The sequence below is a fragment of the Juglans regia genome, chromosome 5 (genome assembly GCF_001411555.2).
Source record: "Juglans regia cultivar Chandler chromosome 5, Walnut 2.0, whole genome shotgun sequence".
In the NCBI taxonomy this organism is placed as follows: domain Eukaryota; kingdom Viridiplantae; phylum Streptophyta; class Magnoliopsida; order Fagales; family Juglandaceae; genus Juglans; species Juglans regia.
This window is the reverse complement of record NC_049905.1, coordinates 18,027,362-18,043,208: the sequence shown is the minus strand read 5'-3', so window position 1 is coordinate 18,043,208 and position 15,847 is coordinate 18,027,362. Positions and strand designations below refer to the sequence as shown.

Genomic DNA, 15,847 nt, shown 5'->3' with positions numbered 1-15,847 from the left:
AGGAAAAATCTAGAGTATAAGCCAAACTACTAATCTGCTCTGAGGCATCCCCGCACACATTGTAGCGGACATTATCTTAACTTTTCAATAACATTCTCCTAATAGAGAAAGCACTTTGTAAAAACAGAATTGAAGAGCCCTCTCCGTTTTTCCAGGGAGGAGGAGTACAGGACACTGCTGCTATGGACACCAAGTCCTAGCCTATTCCTTCTTTATTAATACTAAACAACAAAATACTACACTACAAAACACAACAAATACAACAGAACCACAAGCACCATTATGAGTCCAAACGGACGCCTACCGCAAGCATCAGCTTCACGAGCCCAGACGGCATGAGCACCCAACTCTCGCACGGACCACATAGTCCGGCTGTACGACCACTAACTGTAGCATCGCCTGCCACACTCGATTAGCTCTTGGCTAGATTGCGTCCAATCTAGCAGCTCAATACCTCACTCAGGTCAACAATTAAGAAAAATACAAAAAGCACTAAAAACGAAGGTACATAACTCAAAACACACCAACTCTAAATAAACAAACACATGGGCAGAAGAAACACATGGACATACTAAATAAAATCCAGACTATTTGCAAACAGTGGAATTGCAGCCCTAGGATTTTATCTCTTGCTTTCAGCCACCGCCGCACCCCCCCCCCCCCCCCTTTTTTTTTTTTTTTCCCCTTCCTCTGTTTTCCTTCCTCCTTCACCCGTGCTCCTTCCGCTTGAAACACCCTCTGCCACTGCCGGCCACCCGCACAAGCATTGGTCCTCCCAGCTTCTCCCACCATCTACCGCCATCCCTCTCGCATGATGAGACCAAAAGAACCGTATCGGACTAGCACGTGAGTCTCACGCACGTCTAAACTATGTTTGATTATCATAAGTTGTCTTAAAATTTTGCCTCAATAACTACATGCAAGTCATCGTGATTTATGCTTGGTTTGGAGAGTGGGTTGGGATTACATGAGATGAAAGTTAAAAGTTGAATAAAATATTATTAAAATATATATATTTTTTTTTAGATTTGAAAAGTTGAATTGTTTATTGTATTTTGTTTGGAAGTTTGGAAAAATTATAATGATTATATGAGATGAGATAAATTGATATTCTTTCTGAATACATTACAACTTTCTAAACACATTTCATCTCATTTAATCATTAAAACTTTTTTTTAATTCTCATACAAAATAAAATAAACAATTTAACTTTTTCAAATCTCAAAATAATAATAATATTTAAAAAAAATATTCTAATAATATTTTATTTAATTTTTAACTTTTATTTCAACTCATCTCATATCGTATGCAAAAATAAAGGAGGTAGTATGCTGGAATAATTTCGTAAAACCATTTTATGTCTATGACCCTACGTGCAAATGGAAAGAATAGTTTTGATTTAAGAGCAAATTAGAGAGCACCGGCGTATGTTCATAGAAATTAGTGTTCATGTCATCTCATATGATATGATATACCTTGAGTTTGAAATACCATCAGCCATGAATTTGAACCGAATCATGATCATAATAATATTTATGATTTTTTTTAAAAATTTATTTATTGATTAATATTAATGTAATTCATTGTTGATGACATTAATAAAACGCCATCAACTAGTTGACGTAATGATCAAATAAAATCCATTGGCCATTGGACAACAATGCACTATTCTTTTGATTACAAGCCACAGGCCCACAAGGCATGCATTATCAACTATGAATAAATCTATTAATGTAAGTCCAAACGATTCTTTTCTTGATCTCTTAATCCCGACGAGAGAAAAAAGAACCAAGATTGATGATAAAGATTCAAGAAACCTATGGGAACATAAAAAATAAGGAAGGAAATGTGAACTCAACTAATAGCTTTTCTCCAATTAAAAAAAGTACACAAAATGATGGTTTTTTTTAATTTTTAATTTTTAATTTAATTTTTTTTTTTTTACAATAAGGGTAAGGAATAATCGGGGTGATCATAATAATAGTATCCTACTATTAAGATATAATATAAATTATTAACATTTATCTATTCCTATTAGAAAAAGTTTTTGGGAATTAGAATAAGTTGTGATTTCACATAATATCAAAAAATAGCGATTTTGAGTTCGAACCTTAACTCTATACTCAATCTCATATAATGAAATATTATACATGTTGGGCCAACTTATAAATGAGGAGTCTAATTCACAAATGATGAGAGTGTTAAGATATAATATAAATTATTAAAATATTTTTTTTCCATCTGCTTAAATTTTTTAGACAGATTGTAATTTCACACTTACTTTTTGAGAACGGGACAAGAGGGTTTAGATGGCAAAAAGTCATAGTACTCCCTCAAGTCGGTTTGAGTCATTACTTAAACTCCAACTCCACCAAGAAATTCAATGAATCTTCAGATTAGTACTAACCGTCTAAGATGAATCTATTAAGCCACCACACCCTTAGTGGTAAGTAGAAAGTTATGAAGAGAATACATTACAATGAATTCATTAGTTTTTACTTGTCAATCATTTGATAACATCTAGAAGATGTTGATAGGAAGTTATGAAGAGACTTGAAATTTAAAATTAATTAAGTATTATATTATTTTTATGAATATAATTTGTTAATGCCTAAAATTGCACAACAGGCCGGAAGAGAGAATGAATTATTTTGGACCCATGAAAGTGATTTGGGCGTCGATATGGTACTCTTTGCATTCATCTATAAAATAATAATAAATAATCAAATAAAAATAAATAAAGAGAGATACAGAGATTTATATGGCTCAACATAAAAGCATAAAATTCTACGTCTATGAGTTGTTTAAGGGTAAAATTTACTATGATAGATGATTTTATAATCTTTCATAGCCTCACAAATTGCTTAAAACAATGGAGAAATCTAGAATTTCAGGAGATTAAGACGTGCCTCCCTTGAGAGAGATCTGGTGGAGGCAATGTGTATAGTGGAGTTTTATATGTAGAGAGCTTGTGGAGAGTCTCCTTCCTTTGTAGAGATCTCCTCATTTTATAGAAATTTGCTCTTAAACAACCCATAAACGTAAGCTTTTATATCAAACTACGTAAATATATGTGTCTCTCTTTATTTATTTTAATTTAGTTATTTATTTTCTTAAAAATATAATAAAATCAAATATATGGTGATTTTGGGTTTCATTTCATTCCCAACAAAACAAGGTAAAATCTCAAATCAAAACGATGAAACAAATCCACACTAGGTGGTAAAAATGAACTACTATTCTGGCTCGGGTGCAAGCATAGTCGTAACCACACAGTATCTGGTTCGCGATTATCCCACTCGTGGTGGGGTATAATATGATCGTGCGAACAAACACTCCGAAAGGGTGAAAAGAAACGGAGGCTAAAGAAACGGTATCGACCCGATCCCATCGCCTCTCCCTAAACAGTGTTTCGAGTTTCATCTGAAAACATAAAAAAAAAAAAAAAAAAAAACATCCTCAGAAACCCCAACAAAAGAAACGCAGGTTTCCTTATATAAATACGATCCGAGAATAGGTAAACAAATCAGTCTCCCCTCTCTCTTTGTTCATATTGAAGTTCAAACTAATATTTGCAAATACTGCACAGTTTGCTATCAATGCATGATATATTAAGGTTTTGTGTTTGATGATTTTGTGCTTTTGCTCTGTTTTTTTTTCAACATATAATATAGGTGAATAGGACAAAGGAATGCATTATATCAAGTCCGATAAAGATAGAGAAAGATAAAGGGTTTGCTAAGAAGTGGCGAGTTGAGGTCAATGAGGTGGGTTTGGCAAGAAAAGCCGAAATATTTAAGTTCCCTTTTGGTTATCAGGAAACAAAAATAGATGTCAATAGCTGATATCTTGGACGTTTTTTTTTAAGTAATTTATTTTGTTTTTTCCTTATTTTGGAAAGACCAAATGGTGGGTTGGTTTTTGCATCCAAAATGAGGGTAGGGTACATGGAATGGAGAGGACTTTTGTAGGCTACTTTTGTGGTTGAGTGAACATTTTTTAGGATGCAAACTGTGCTTTGTGATTTATAATTTTGGGTAGTTAAGATATAACTGCGTTGAGAATGCAGATCAGAATTGGGGAAGTTAAGATGGATGATTGACAACAAAGGTACAAGTTCCATTGTAAATATGTTTGTTAAAGTTGCCATTGGTTGAGGTCGGGGAAGAGTGTTCTAAGATGGTTTAGCCGTCTGCTACTGATACTTATGAGCTATGAATGTAGGTTGAAGAGAATAAAAAACATCATATACGATTTGGCTCAAGGTGATGATCAAAGATATGATTTCCTGGGATGCAAGGAAGAATATGGCTTTTGACTAGTGCTAAACTGTACAATTCAGTAAGTTGGACTGGGCCCTTGGTGAATTGGTTTGAGTTGTACTTACCAAGCAGACAAAAGGCGGATAAAACATTGCAGGATTGCAGTAAGTCATTAGTTTTGGGGAGCAAGTAGACAAAAGTGTTATGAAATAATTCTTTTATGGAGTACAGTTCTTATGCTTGGCTTCAACTAAAGAGTATACAAGACCATGGCTTCTGTTAGATTTAGTGAAAATAGGTTGAGTTTGATATAAGTGTAGCTGGGAAGGAAGAAGCAGAGCAAAAAGAGATAGAGGATGAAGACGCAGATGCGTAATAATTCGACTAAAAGTTTTCTTACTTTTCTATGCTGTACAGTGAACCATATATAGAAGAAATTATCTATTTTCTATACAATGTAAAAAGACTAAGCTATCCTAAATATCTGTACAAATTACAATCTGTGATGGCAAGTTTGTTGAGGATTCTGTTGTGTGTCTCTCGGGTTGTTTTGGTGAGGTGGCAAAGGAATTGTATTCTGCAATATCCCCCCGCAAGATGGAGCATAGATATTTTCTATCTCCATCTTGGATAACAAGGATAAAAATTGGGATGAAGGAAGAGCCTTGGTGAAGACATCCGCAAGCTGAGAATTTGATCGAATGGGACAGGGACGCAGAAATCCAGCTTGAATCTTGTCGCGGATGAGGTGACAATCCAACTCGATATGCTTGGTGCGCTCGTGAAAGACGGGATTCTTAGCTATATGCAGCGCGGCTTGATTGTCACAATACAGATCAATTGGAAGAGAAATGGGTAAATGCAAGTCTTGAAAGATGTAAGATAACCATTGTAATTCACAGGAAGTCGAGGCCATGGCCCTATATTCGGCCTCAGCAGAACTTCGGGATACAACGGACTGCTTCTTTGATCGCCATGAGATGAGAGAGCGACCAAGGAATACACAAAAACCTGTAACCGAGCGTCGTGAGTCAACACATGATGCCCAATCAGAGTCTGAGTATGCATGGAGTGTAAGTGAAGAGCAGGAAGGGAAAAGTAAGCCTTGTGCAAGGGCATTCTTGATGTAACGTAGAACTTGATGGGCTGCATTTAAGTGTGCTGTTGTCGGAGCTGACATGAACTGGCTCAAGTGATGAACTGAGTAGCAGAGATCAGGCCTTGTGAGGGTGAGATAGAGCAACCTACCAACTAGACGTCGATACGGAAGTGGATCCGAGAGAGGTTCTCCAAGTAATTTGCTGAGTTTAAGGTTCTGATCCATGGGGATTTTGAGTGGCCGAGAACCAAGTTTGCCAGCATTTGTTAAAATGTCAAGTGCATACTTGCGCTGACAAATGGAAATACCCTTGGAAGAACGGGCTACTTCGATGCCAAGAAAATAACGAAGATCGCCGAGGGACTTGATGCGAAAATGTTTATTGAGAAATGCTTGGAGATCATCAACAGATTGCATATTGGAGCTTGCCACAATTATATCATCGACGTAGACAAGAAGTGCAGTGAAGGAGCCATTTTTCAGTTGAGTGAAAAGGCTGTAGTCTGCTTTAGATTGCTGAAAACCAAAATCAATCAAAGCATTAGAAAATTTTTGGTACCATTGCCGTGAGGCTTGTTTCAAGCCATAAAGACTTTTGTTTAATCTGCACACTTGTGAAGGAAAACTCTTAGAAAAACCAGGTGGCGTGCGCATGTATACTTCTTCATCTAAGTCTCCGTGAAGAAATGCATTTTGAACATCGAATTGTTTGAGGATCCACCCTTGAATGGAGGCAGCAGCCAATAAGGTGCGAACTGTGGCAAGTTTAGCCACGGGTGAGAAAGTTTCGTTGTAGTCAAGCCCTTCTTGTTGGGTAAATCCTTTGGCAACTAAACGCGCTTTGTAGCGTTCAATGCTGCCATTGGAGTGATATTTGATCTTGAAAATCCATTTACAGCCTATAGCACGTTTATCAAGAGGTAAGTCGACAAGAGACCAAGTATTGTTGAGTTCGAGAGCATCTATTTCAGATCTCATAGCCTTACACCAGTTAGGATTTTTAATAGCTTCACCATATGAAGATGGTTCATGAGATGATGAAATAATAGAAGCAAAGGAAAAATATGAAGGAGATAATTTGTGAAAAGAGAGAGTGGCAGAAAGAGGAAATGCTTTACCAGGTGAGCAGGGAGCTTCCGCAGACAATGATGTGGAAGGAGCAGTGGAGTCATGGACTTCCTGCAAATGGGATGATGACATGGTTTGTAAGGGTGGCGGGCTAAGCAAGGAGGGGCAGCTGTAGTTGTTAAGATGAGCAGGGGTTTTGCGTGATCGAGTAGAACTTCGGAGTGGTGGTGGTGGGGGAGGAGGTGGGGGTGCAGAGAGTGAGTTTGATAGGTTATGATGTGGTGTGGGAGAAGAGGCTTGGGGCTGGTAGGTTGAGGTAATGGGTGTCGGCAAGGTGTAGTTGGAGTCGGGGTCAGGTAGGGAAAAGTTTGGAGTTGTTGATGGATTAGGCAGTATGTTTAAGCTGGGGAGAAGAGAGGGAGTGTGAAATGGAAAAAGTGTTTCGTGAAAGACCACGTCGCGCGAGATGAAGGTTTGATGAGTGTCGAGGTCTAATAACTTATAGCCTTTGACATCAAAAGGGTAACCGAGGAAGGCACAACGACGACTTTGAGGGTCAAATTTTTGGCGATGGTGGGAGAGTGTAGAGGCAAAAGCAAGACAGCCGAAGACATGTAAATGCGAGTAAGATGGAGGTTTATTGAATAGGATTTCATAGGGAGATTTGTTTTGAAGAATAGGAGTGGGAATGCGATTAATCAAATAAGTGGCGGTGAGTATGCAATGAGACCAAAAACGCAAGGGGATGCTTGACTGAAATCTAATGGCGCGAGCGACTTGAAGTAAGTGTCGATGTTTGCGCTCGACTAAGCCATTTTGTTGTGGTGTCTTGACACAAGATTTTTGGTGAATAATTCCATGTTTAGAGTAAAAATCATGCATGAAAAATTCAGGTCCATTGTCACTACGTAGGATTTTTATTCGAGTGTTGAACTGTGTTGCGACTAAGTTGTAAAAGGATATGATACATTCACGAGCATCGGAATTTTTTTTTAACAAATAAACCCAAGTACATCGAGAATGATCATCAACAATGGTAAGGAAAAATTTACTGCCATCATGCGCAACAATAGAGTGGGGTCCCCACAAATCACAGTGTATGAGTTCAAAACAAGAAGAAGTTGTATGAATGCTGGAATTAAAGGGAGTGCGAGACAGTTTTGCAAGAGGACAAATTAAACAAGGTAAAGTTTGCTTTGTATTCATTTTTGTGTCTACATGATGATCAGAAATTAATTGCATGCGAGAAGGAGATGGATGGCCTAACCGATAATGCCATAAGTCATGAGCACTATCGGCAGGTTGTACAGCAGCAGAAATATGATTTTGAGAATGAAAATTTTGGGATAAAGTATTGGTTAAGGCCTGTGGGGAAACTGGATCAGTACGAAGGTGATAAAGACCATGCTCCATGCTACCCTTCCCAATCGTTGTCCAGGGAGAAAGGCCCTGTATAAAACATGAATTAGAGAGAAAAATGAGACAACAATTTAATTGTCTTGCAAGTTGACAGGCAGATAACAAATTAAAACTAAAGGACGGGACACAAAGAACATTGTGGATTAAAATGTTGACTGTTACTTGCACAGTACCAATGTGGGTAACGGCAGCAAGCTCCCCATTAGGGAGTTTAACAGATTGGGAAATGGAGGATGTAATGGTCTTGAAAAGAGAGGGGTGGCAAATCATGTGATCTGTTGCCCCTGTATCAATAATCCAAGGTGACGTTGAATAAGATGTAGAGAGGCAAAGAGAGATACCAGCAATGGAAGGGGAGTGAGGGTTGGAAGAAATAACCGTCTGAATTTGGTTGGCGGATGGTGAAGAATCTTTACTGTGCAATAAGGCTATAAGATCTTGGTATTGCTCCCTTGTCAGCGACAAACTTGACTCAGATGTTACTGCAGAGGCGCCTAGAGAAGTGACATTGGCTTTTGGTTTATGGAGCTTATGGCCGGGAGGATACCCGTGGAGTTTGTAACAGCGATCAACAACATGGCCAGTCATCTCACAGTGGGTGCAAACAGGTGCTGTTGCATTGCCAGATTTGAAACAGTTGGCTAATGTATGTCCCGTGATTTTACAATGAGAACAATTGAGTTTGTCTCTTTTGTTTTGGCTTGGAGAATGGTTCGGGGTGTATTTACGAGCAGCAAGAGCAATGGTGTCATTGGCTGGGTTGTAGGTGGTGATTGCTCGGTGTCTCTCTTGCTGTTGGATATATGAAAAAACTTTGGTGACTGGCGGTAGTGGATCAATCAACATGATTTGGTCTCGAACATTGCTAAATGAGTCGTGAAGGCCCATAAGGAATTGCAGTACACAATCCCGTTGATATCGTTCAGAAACAAGTTTGGTTGAGCCACATGAACAAACAGGTAAGGGGTCATAAACTGATAATTCATCCCAAATAGATTTGAGTTTACCGTAATAGGTGTTGACAGAATCATCATCTTGAGTCAGGTTAGCCAACTGCTTCTTGAGTTCATATATACGTGGTCCATTTTGTGGTGAGAAGCGCTCTTCCAGTTCGCTCCAAATCTGGTGTGCATCATCAACAAAGGCAACCGATGAACGTAAAGGGATGCTGATGGAATTCTGCAACCAAGACACGACCATGTCGTTGCATCTTTCCTAGAGTCCAATAAGCGGGTCATTGGGATTGGATGGTTTGGTGAGGGTTCCATTTAGGAATCCAAGTTTATTTTTGGCTCGGAGTGCTCTTTGGATTGATCGAGACCATGTGCAGAAGTTATCGGCATTGAGAAGTTCCGTAATAAGCACAGTGCCGGGATTGTCTGAGGTTTCAAGTCTGTAGGGGTTGGTTGGGTCTGCAAGGTTGAGAAATTTGTTGGGAGGAGGAGGAGGATCGGAGGTGTCCATTGTTCACCTCTCTAATACCATGTTAGATTTTGTGAAAATAGGTTGAGTTTGATATAAGTGTAGCTGGGAAGGAAGAAGCAGAGCAAAAAGAGATAGAGGATGAAGACGCAGATGCTTAATAATTCGACTAAAAGTTTTCTTACTTTTCTATGCTGTACAGTGAACCATATATAGAAGAAATTATCTATTTTCTATACAATGTAAAAAGACTAAGCTATCCTAAATATCTGTACAAATTACAATCTGTGATGGCAAGTTTGTTGAGGATTCTGTTGTGTGTCTCTCGGGTTGTTTTGGTGAGGTGGCAGAGGAATTGTATTCTGCAATAGCTTCTAAGAATTGAAAGAATTTTTCATAGAAGTATGAAAGCTTATTTTTGCTCATTTATAAAAAAAAAATGAAAAATTCCAGGAATTAACAGCATAATAAAATCAAGAAACAATGAGAAGGGTGAGAGTAGAAGTTCTTTTGTATAATGTTTCTTGGACATCACAAAAGTTGCAGATTATGACAGCCATTACGAGGATCATGAACGACTAGCTACCCAATTCCTTTGCTCAGATGTGTTTGTTTAAACTTAAAATCCAGAAGCACGACATGTCATTTTTTATAGGCTTGTTAGGATATAAATTGGGGTACACAGTAACACAAACCAGAACAAATTTTTTAGGCATTTTGAGAATGTTTCCTGGATTTCATTGTTTAGGCCATTGTTTCTTGGATTCCATTGGTTTGTTTCTCTTAGATCTTATCTTTTTCATCTCGTTGTTAGAGTTTCTTAAACTGAGTTGAACCTTATAATGCCATCTTTAAGGGAAACTGCTCATCTTCAAAAACAAAAATAAGATAAAATTTATTAAAATTAAAAATAAGAATTCTCTGTGTGCTGTTGTCTTGCACATCTTGCACTTAGATCTAAATTTCTAATTAGAAGTCATATAGTTGTAATTAGACTACGAGATTACATAGAGACAGAGTTAGCAAATGATATTCAGCACTGTATTCAGGATGATTACTTTAAGAGTAACAATGTTTTATACTGCTTGATCTATTTTTTTTTTTTTAATAAGTCTGCTTGATCTATATACATTCAATTATATCAAAACCTAAAAACCAAGTTTTGAGGAATCCCAAGATCAAGAGAAGTATAACCATGTTTTGTCCAACTGTAGAGATGACCTAACCCAGTTTTTATTACCTTTTATGGTCTCCTATTAACGTCCATTGATTTTTGGATTTCACATTCATTTTTATGTAAAATGACACCGTTATAGATTATCTGTAACAAATGGTAGGGACCAGAACCCCTTCATGGCTATGGTTATCTGCCATGTTGTTTGTTTTTATAGGAAGTTCTAAGAATTTGCTCAATTAGATATATTGCAAAGTTGGTAATCTGAGCATAGGATTTAATAGGAGGATCAAACTAAAAATTCCACCTTGGTGTTCTCCTATTATAACTTGCTCATTTTGTTCCTTATTTTTAACCTAGTTTGGTGGTATTCAGTTTCCCTGGTTCAAATTATGCCATCCGAATCTGATAAGTGGGGATGGAAACATGTCAGTGTGTTCGGTGGGTTTGACAAGGGAACTGGTACAAAAAGGTGGAAATGCAATCACTGTAATCTACGATACAACGGATCTTATTCCCGTGTTAGAGCTCACCTTCTTGGGTTCACTGGCGTTGGGGTCAAAAGCTGTCCAGAAATAGACAGGTCTTTGAGAGAAGCATTTCAGATCATGGAGGAAGAGCGCCTTGCACGAAAAAAGGAAAAGACTTCTGGAAAGCCTGGCAAGTGCATTCGGACTTCACGACCAAGTCTTAGCAGTGTCACCAAAGAAGATGTTGATGATATTGTTGCAAGATTTTTCTATGCTGATGGTTTTAACATCAAAGTTGTTAACTCTCCTTACTTTCTTGAAATGGCAAAAGCCATTGCTGCCTTTGGCCCTGGGTATGAACCTCCAACAAGAGATGAACTTTCTGATTCTTATTTAAGTAAAGAAAAAGGAAGGATCGAAAAATCTGTGGCTCTAGTTAGGGAGTCCTGGCCTCACACAGGATGCACAATGCTGTGTATCAGCCGCTTAGATAGCTCATTGGGTTGCCTCCACATTGATATATATGTCTGTAGTCCAAGGGGACTTGCCTTTCTGAAAGCAGTAGATATAGATGCGAATGATGATAATGTGTTCCCAGGTGCCCTTACTGATGCAATTATAGAAGTTGGGCCCACAAATGTTGTTCAGATAATCTCACATTTGGGCCCAGCCTGTAAATCTTCTGAATCCCTTGTATTGTCAAAGTTCCCTCACATTTTCTGGTCTCCGTGTGCATCACACTCTATCTGCAAGCTGATGGAAGAAATAGCTGAATTGGAGTGGGTTAAATCTGTTGTCGTGTGTGCTAAGGAAACAGAGCAATGCATCATGGCATATCAACGCTCTTCTTCAGGTATTTTGATTCAAAACTTGGAAGGGAGTTCTGACCTGCTTTCTACCAAGTTTGTACCATCCTATGGCATTGTCCAAAGGATTTTTCAGCTAAAGCAAACGCTTCTAGAAATAGTTGCTGGTGAAGACTGGAAGCAATGGAAGCTTTGTATTCCAGAGGACATTGCAAGTATTGAAGCTGCCATTACTAGTGATGATTTTTGGAGCAGGGCTAATTTATTCTTGCAGTTATGCGAGCCTTTTTTAAGTTTCCTTGCTACACTTAATACTGATCGATCTGTGATGGGTGATCTTTATGATTGCCGGGTTCAGGCTCTTGAAGCTGTGAGAAGCCAGAGAATCGATAGTGTCTCGAATCTGTTGGAGGAGTTGATAGAGAACAGATGGGATGTGTTATTTTCTCCTCTTCATGCTGCTGGTTACATTCTTAATCCTAAATATTTTGGTAAAGGTCAAACAAAGGATAGAACTGTAATGCGTGGTTGGAAAGCCACTCTAGAAAGCTATGAGGGTGAAGCTTCTTCAAGACGAGTTCTCAGAGAGCAGCTTAGCTCTTACTGGCGACTAGAAGGATCCCTAGGAGAAGAAGATGCTGTGGATTGTAGAGATAAGATGGATCCGGTTGCTTGGTGGGAGAACTTTGGTTTCGAAACTCCCCACTTACAGACACTAGCCGTGAAAGTTCTGAGTCAGGTTTCAAGTGTTGGAATGTGTGAAGAGATATGGCAAGATAATGATTTCCCATGTCGAAGAACGGCCAACAGGTTGGAAGTGGAAAGAGTGGAGGATCTTGTTTTTGTTCGAAACAACCTTAGACTACATAGCCAAAGAAATGGGATTTCAAGATCCCCATCTTTTCAAAGGAATCAAATTCTAAGCAGCCCATCTGGAATTAAAACGTGGGATGGTACTCGTCTTGATCAAATAAAGACGATATTTAGCATTCATGACACGTCCTGATAGCTTGTAAGCCATTTCTATTTTGCTGCTGAAGTTAGTGGAGCCTTGGACAGAGGTTAATTACTTGTTGAAGATAATGCCAGAGTAGCAATAGATTCCAGAGTCTTGAAAAGGTGAGTGGCATCTTTGCCTATTATCTTCAGCTTAAGAAAGATTGTTGGCTCATAAACTTGTCTTTAGAAATGCTTTCATCCTGAATTTGTTTCTAACTTGAGAGTAATGACTAACATATTATGCAGGTTCTCATAACTAGAATGAGAAATGTTTGGTCTACACAGATTTTATATAAGTAAACTTACAAACCGACATGACTTGATATGGTACATTTAATTGTAAATAATTTTTTATTTTGTAAAGTAGATGTAACGGATTGCATTAAACCATATCATTTTCTAAGCTTGCTTTTGTAAAATCTCACTGTATAGATCTAGCACTTCTCAAGTGGGATTTTAGCAAAGAAAAAGATGATTGATTTAAGAAATGTGCAGCTCCATAAGGTTGTAATTCTCTTGCAGTAGAATATGTTGTACTCCAACATTGCTTTGCACCCCATGTCCCAAGGACCCAAACAGATTTTTATCCATGACGATAATTGAATTTCTTGTTAATATGGCATTAAAATTTGATGAGTTAGTTTACATATAGTCTCCACTCAGAACTATAAATAGAATTTCTCAAATTTGATTTACGTTATCTACGTGGAAATTGATGGGATCTCACTTGCGTAAAGCACATCACTAAGCCTCATATTCTTTGCTATGGTAAAAGCACTCCTTATCCTCTATATACAAACATATATGTAGGTATGTATGTATGCATGTATGGATGGATATAAAAGAGCAAATGAAAAAAAAAAAAATATTTTCTCATTTTCATGTTGTAATCTCAAAACAAAAATAAAGTAGCATGTTAAAGAAGGACCCACATGATGAAGAACTAGTAAATGAATGAAGGCATTTGACATAATATTTGAAGACTTTAAGATTAGGTATTAATGCTGATTTGGAGAAAAAAATTATTTTGATATTGAAGAACTTCTAAAACATGGATTATCATATTTTAATATGATGATCTAAATTAAAAAAACAACATTGCTTACAAAATATTATCAGTAAATCATTATCATCGTTTGATAATTAAATATATGTATTTTCTTATCAAATAATTGAACAAATATGTAGGTTTATTTTGTGCATAATTATAATACACATTGATTTTCTTTTATTGGTAAGTTACATACATATCTATTTTAACTAAATTCATGATAATCTTGAATTTGACCTTATTCTTACAAGAAAAATTCTTCTCATCAGTCACTATTTCACACCCTACACCCTATGAAAAACATCCACATACTCTATGAAAAACATCTCACACCCTATGAAAAAGTTATAAATGTGGAGTGTGAGAGTGAATAGTGGCTGATGTATAGTAAATCTCATTCTTACAAAATGAGTCTTTCTGGGAATCAAAGCTTATTAACTTGAAATATTGTTGAAAGAAGTGCACTTGCACCTATCATGGTACTTATATATCATGTGTACTATTGGGAATGGGAAGTGGGTTTTATAAATATCTTCTCTAATGATCTTCATGAGGGGGAGAATGCCATTCTTTTTCTACAAAATTTAGAGACTTTGAAAATCAAACCTAACTTGCTTTTGCAGTAGATGGGAATAAAGTGGAAGCACTCATAAAGCATATATCAAGCATACAAGCAAGGAAATGTGGCAAAAACAAAAAGAGAAAAGGGAAAAGAAAAGGAATTTAAAAATAAATAAATAAATAAACTTTGGCATTCCCAAAAGAGAATCATAAACTCAGTGTCTAGGCAATAAATATTTGGTAATCATTGGCCCTATTTTCTTAGTGAAATACATCTATTTTCATTTACCATATGGATTTTACTACACCCTTTTTTCTAACTCTCTAAAAGCAATGGCCATGATTATTGATTCTCTTCAGTAGAGATCAACATCATAATCATATAATAAAGTCTTCATATCAACAGAATAACAAATGAATCATAACTAGTGCTGGTGACATTTGTATCAATGTCAAAGCTATATATATATATATATATATATTTTATATTGTGAGATCAACCAACTCCAAGAAATGCATTGACCATTTCTTTTTGTAAGAAAAATGGTAGTTCTTGCTACAACCCAATTGATAATATATTTATATATATATATATATATGTTTATATATTTAAAAAAATGGTAGTTCTTACTACAACCTAATTGATAATATATATATATATATATAAATATATATAATGGTAAGAACTACCATTTTTCAAATATATATATATTTGGAAAAAAATGTACTAGACCTTAGCCAAGTTGCTTTTTTTTTTTTTTTTTAATCTCATCTGTTTGTTGTTTTACTTTATTGACTTTAAATATTTCATAAAGTATGGAAATGTTTTGTTAATTTTGCTTATTAAAGAGCTAAGGATATAGAATAAGATGCTGAAAGGATATAGAAGAATATGTTTGATCACCTCAAAATCATGCATATAAAAAGGAAAAACCAAGTAAAAAAAAAATCAAACATTACAACTAGATCAATGACAAAAACATAATATTAGGAATAAAACATTAACATTTTATGTCTTTAAGGTCTTCAACTTTGTTTGTAAAAATGACTTCAATTAGTAGCTTCGTTTATTTTCACAACTCATCTCATTTAATCATTATAACTTTTTCAAATCTTTAATAAAATAAACAATTCAATTTTTTCAAATTTTAGAACAAAAATAATATTAAAAAATATATTCTAACAATATTTTATTCAACTTTTAACTTTAATATCAATTCATTTTATTTCATCTATAAAAATAAACGAGGCGGCCTCATTTGAATTTAGAGATGAGTTAAGATGATTTTAAATGAGTTAAATAAAATATTATTTTTTAATATTATTATTATTTTAAAATTTAAAAAAGTAAAATTATTTATTATATTTTATATAAAAATTTAAAAAAATTATAATAATAAGATAAAATAAATTTTCAATCCAAATCGGAGTTAAAAGTTGCACCGACATTTGAAAACGTAGTTGGATCAAGACTCCATGATAAATGACAAAACATTTGTTGGTGGCTCCTTATCAG

At 36.2% G+C, this 15,847-nt stretch overlaps 1 protein-coding gene across 5 annotated transcripts; it reads left to right on the top strand.

Annotated features, from left to right (window-relative positions):
* Positions 1-3,380: 3,380 nt before the first annotated feature.
* LOC109011767 lies at positions 3,381-13,230 on the top strand. Of its 5 annotated transcripts, none has more exons than XM_035690200.1 (3): positions 3,410-3,517; positions 3,675-3,767; positions 10,878-13,230. In XM_035690200.1, exons 2-3 carry the CDS (start codon positions 3,763-3,765, stop codon positions 12,724-12,726), a joined length of 1,854 nt encoding a protein of 617 aa, XP_035546093.1. In that variant the 5' UTR covers positions 3,410-3,517; positions 3,675-3,762; the 3' UTR covers positions 12,727-13,230. The 5 variants fall into 5 exon arrangements, 4 of the variants coding, with proteins under 4 accessions (XP_035546091.1, XP_035546093.1, XP_035546092.1 ...); XM_035690199.1 differs by having other exon boundaries at positions 10,820-13,230; XR_004801547.1 differs by lacking the exon at positions 3,675-3,767 and having other exon boundaries at positions 3,411-3,517; positions 10,820-12,839; positions 12,966-13,230.
* The last annotated feature ends 2,617 nt before the right edge of the window (positions 13,231-15,847 follow it).

Excerpts from the sequence above, each read along its gene's own strand:
- LOC109011767 (XM_035690198.1), top strand. The coding sequence starts at position 10,837 with ATGCCATCCGAATCTGATAAGTGGGGATGGAAACATGTCAGTGTGTTC.